General features: G+C 63.9%; 1 protein-coding gene across 1 annotated transcript; it reads left to right on the top strand.

Moving 5' to 3' along the window:
* Positions 1 to 530: 530 nt before the first annotated feature.
* Positions 531 to 4,432, top strand: LOC115271502 (translation initiation factor IF-2-like; the record flags this gene model as incomplete). Its single annotated transcript, XM_029914135.1, has 6 exons — positions 531 to 549; positions 1,625 to 1,648; positions 2,091 to 2,139; positions 3,383 to 3,572; positions 3,973 to 4,049; positions 4,348 to 4,432. Coding segments are annotated over exons 4-6 (330 nt in total), but the record flags the coding sequence as incomplete, so codon positions are not given.
* Positions 4,433 to 4,448: the final 16 nt, after the last annotated feature.

Raw genomic sequence — 4,448 nt, 5'->3', positions numbered from 1 at the left:
GACCTCAGCTACGGCCCCAGCGGCAGCGCCCCCGTCTCCATGGGCAGGGCCAGGTAAAAGCCCCCGGGGCCCCGGGGGGGGGGGATGGGCAGCCCTGGGGCCTCGCTGGGCGCCGGGTGTTGGACCAAGGGAACCTTGCTGCAGGGCGGGGGGTAAGAAGGGACGGCTCAGGGGCCCCACTGGAGGGAAGTGGGGACATGGGCTGGCCAGGTGCCCCACTAGGGGGAGGGGGGAGACGGGCCGGTCCAGGGGCCCCGCTGGGGGAGGGGGGAGACGGGCCAGCCCAGGGGCCCCCTGGCGGAGGGGGGAAATGGGCGGGCCCAGGGGTTCCGCTGGGAGAGGGGAGAGACGGGCCGGCCCATGGGCCCCGCTTGGGGGTGGGGGGAGGAGATGGGCCGGCCTGGCCCAGGATCCCGTTCCAGGCTGCTGCTCCAGCTGGCCCTGGGGCCTGTCCCGGCGCCAGCCGTTGGCCAGACCCAGACTCAGGCTCCGGCTCCTTCGCAGGGTCAACGTGTCGGACTCAGACAACGACTACGACGACGTGGACATGTAGGTGCCTCCCCCACCCCCGGGGCTCGTCCAGCTGCAGGGACCCCCCCCCCCAAGGGGGCTCAGCTTGGTCGCGGCACGGGGAGGACAGAACTGTGACGGGTTCAGTCACAGAGACCCCCTTGGGACTGTCACACGTGCTGGAATTACCTCTGAGCCCGTTTCCCCTGCCGGCTTGGGACTCCAGAACCCTGCCTCGTTGAGCCAGACACGCCAGCCTGCTGCAACACAGACCCAGGGTCTGACCCATGCCCCCAAAGCTGCAGCCTTTAACTGAAAACCACTCAGCAGGTTAGCTATCTCCAGCACCCAGACACCCAGCTCCCAATGGGATCCAAACCCCAAATAAATCCATTTTACTCTGTATAAAGCGTATGCAGGGTAAACTCATAAATTGTCCGCCCTCTATAACACTGATAGCGAGATAGACACAGCTTGTTTGCTCCCCCAGGTGTTAATCACTTACTCTGGGTTAATTAATAAACGAAAGTGATTTCACTACGTATAAAAAGTAGGATTGAAGTGGTTCCAAGTAATAACAGACAGAACAAAGTAAGTCACCGAGCGAAATAAAACAAAACACGCAAGTCTGAGCCTAATACATTTAAGAAACTGAATACAGGTAAATCTCACCCTCAGAGATGGTCCAATAAGCTTCTTTCACAGACTAGACGCCTCCCTAGTCTAGGCCCAATCCTGTCCCCTGGTACCGTCCTTGTTAGTTCCAGCTCAGGTGGTAATAGGGGTTTTCTCATGACTGGCCCCCCTTTGTTCTGCTCCACCCCCTTTTATAGTTTTGTCTGTCTGGGTCCCCACCCCTCCTTCTAAATGGAAAAGCACCAGGTTTAAGATGGATTTGTGTGTAGCCTTGGCAACCATGGGGCTGGGCGTCTGCCCCCCCCCACAGCCGGCGGCTCAGCCCTGTCCCCCCATTGTCCCTGACTCCCTGCGGCCCTGCCCTGCCCCCCGTCTCCCCTGCAGCTGGTGGTTTTGCCCCCCCTCCCCACAGGATCCCACGTGGGGTCAGGTCAGTGACTCATGATCTCTCTCTTTCCCCCTCGGTCCCGTCGTGCAGCCCCAGCAGCTGTGACCCGGCCAGGTACGTGCCCCCACACCCGGCATCAGGCTCTGGGGGTGGGGCTGGGGCTCCGTCGCCTGTCCCTGCTCACAGGGTGGCGGGTGGCCTGGGCCGAGTGCCCCCGGGCTGGTACTGCCCGATGCCCCGCAAGCCGCTGCCACAGACGTGAACTGAGCCAGGCCATGGGGGGCTGGGGCATGTGGGTAGTGGGGGACCCGGGGATCATGCCCAGTTCTCAGGGATTGGGGGGCTCCTAGGAGGGTGCGGAGGACCCCGGCAGCCGAGGCCTGGCCCCCCAGCACAGTGGGCTCCTGGCCAGGGCGTGTGGCCCAGAGTCCCCGGGGGCTGGGGATCTGAGGGCTTCCTGTGCCAGGCGTGGGGGGCAGCCTCGGGTCGATCGTCTGGGCTGCGGCATGGGGGTGTTCCAGGGGGACCTGTGCTGACCGCTGTGCTCTGCCCCCAGGCCCACGCTGCCAGCCGACGCTGACGTGCCGCCCCCACTGCCCCCCAAGGTGAGTGCCCACTGGGGGCCACTGAGGGGGGAGGCTGCATAGGATATGCCAGGGCTGAAGCAATGGGAAACTTGTCCAGTCCCCCCCGTTAGACCCCCCCCCCAGCCAGCCTGTAGTTCCTGTGTCAACCCCCCCCCCCCCCCCCCCCGGGGGCCCCCCCCCCCCCCCGTCAGACCCATGGGCCCAGCCAGCCCCTAGCCCCCCCGCAGCCAGTTCATAGCCCCCCCATCAGATCCACCCCCCAGCCAGCCTGTAGCTTCTTTATTAGCTTCCTGGTTACTCGGCAGTGCAAACAACGCAGTTCCCTCAAAGTGACCCAGCCTCAGGCCTCCATCCAGGTACCCACGTCAGATGTGACGATCTATGGGAAAATCCTATTCATCATATAAAAGAAAAGGTTCTGCCAGTCCCAAGGGATCGGACACATCCCCTCCCAGGTTACCCAAAGCCACGCTACAGCCAATTCGTCTTAACTAAACTAAACTTCATTAAAAAACAACACACAGCGTATTGGTTAAAAGATCAATATCCTACGGACGAGTTCAATCCATTGAGGTGCAGAGATGCTGAGCTTTGTAGCCGCAAAGAGTTCGTTCAGAAAGCGTTCCTAGGGCCTAGTCCAACGGCCAGATCTCACACTCAGGGCGTACCCACATCAGTGGGACCTCGGTCATGCGACTCGAACGTCCCCTGACGACGCCTCAGCAGATCTGAGCTGGCAGAATCGGGCCCCAAGGGCCTTTGATACAATGTCATGTCCTTGGACAAGTTGGGATTCCCTCGGGGACGGAAGGGAACCAGGCTGACTTGGCAGGGGTCCATCACCGGGCCTTAGTTAGCTGGTTCCTCCGCCATTCCCGGAACATTTCAAGGCGAGATGAATACTGAGCTAGCCCGTGTTTACGATTCATTTAAACGCCAGGATGCTCTTGTGAGCTCTGAACGATCAGAATCCAGCCTAGACAGGGACAGGTGGTTACATCGGCGACCCTACTCCTACGTGTGTAAATACACAAAAACACAAACGTGTCTTTTGAGGGGTATTTATTTTGCAGGATGTTTAACCCTTTCTGGCCATGTGTCACCCGCCCCCATCACCCCCATCCCTCCAAGCAGCCCGTAGCCTCCTCCGTCAGACCCACCCGCCCAGCCAGGCTGCTATCCCCCCCGGGGGCTCCCCCCAGGCCCACGCCCCCCCCATTCTCCTGCGGTCTCCGTCAGACGCACCCTCCCCCGTCTGCAGCCCAAGTTCCGGAGCCGGTCCGATGAGACGCCCGCCGAGGAGACGCGGCCCCAGCCTGGGGGGCAGCTCCTGCAGCGCCCCGGCACCCCGGTCTCCCTGGTGCGGTGCTCCAGCGGGCCCGTGGGGAGCCGGACCCCACACCCCACCCAGCACACCAACCCCCGCCGCTCCCACCTCTCGGCCAGCTCAGGTGAGTCGGGGGGCGGGGGAGGCTGAACAGGGCTTCTGCTCGGGGGCTGCGGGTTGGGAGTGAGGGGCACCGGCAGAGCTGGGGGGGAGCCTAGGGCTGGGCTAGTAGGGGGCTGTGGGTCGGGATTGAGGGGCACCGGCAGAGCTGGGGGAGCAGGGACGGGGTAGGAGGGGGCTGCGGGTTGGGAGTGAGGAGCAATGTGGGGGAGGAGGCTGCAGATTGGGAGTGAGGGGCTCCCAGGCCAGGGTGGGGGTCTGAGCCCCCCCGTGGGGCGCAGGAGTCACTGAGGCTGAGTGCAGCCCTCGTGGCACGTCTCCGTGGGGCCGGTGTTTGGGTCTGGGGGCTCGGGGAGCCAGGCCAGAGCGACACAGGCACCCTTTGATCCTCGCCCCATCCCCAGATCCCACCCTGTGGCCCGGACCCCGGAGCGAGGAGCCCCCCGTCCTGCCCCCCAAGACAGAGAAGAAACGGAGACAGGTGAGACCCCCCCGAGCACAGCCCTCGGCTATAGACAGCGCCCGGGTGTGGGACCGGCCCTGCTGTCCCGTGGGCTGTGAGCGCCCGGGTGTGGGACCGGCCCTGCTGCCCCATGTCCACGTCTCGGGCTCTCTGTACCCCCTGGCTCCAGCTTGGTTCCGTCTCCTGACCATGCACCGGCCCCAGCAGCCTGGGAGTGAGAGGTGGCGGGAGGGGGGGAGGTTGTTGGGGGGCGGTTGTGGGGGATGGGGGCCAGGGCCTGGAGCCACTCAGCCCCCGTCGCTGCTCGTCCCCCCAGGACGGATCCCTCTTCAAGAAGGTCTTTAACGGCTGCCCCCTGCGCATCGCGGCCACGGCCACCTGGACGCACCCCAGCACCCAAGGTAGGGGGCATAGGGG

This window comes from Terrapene carolina, unplaced genomic scaffold (genome assembly GCF_002925995.2).
Source record: "Terrapene carolina triunguis isolate 2854851 unplaced genomic scaffold, T_m_triunguis-2.0 Scaffold31760, whole genome shotgun sequence".
NCBI classification, from domain to species: domain Eukaryota; kingdom Metazoa; phylum Chordata; order Testudines; family Emydidae; genus Terrapene; species Terrapene triunguis.
The sequence above is the reverse complement of the archived record's forward strand: the minus strand, read 5'-3'. Positions and strand labels throughout refer to the sequence as shown.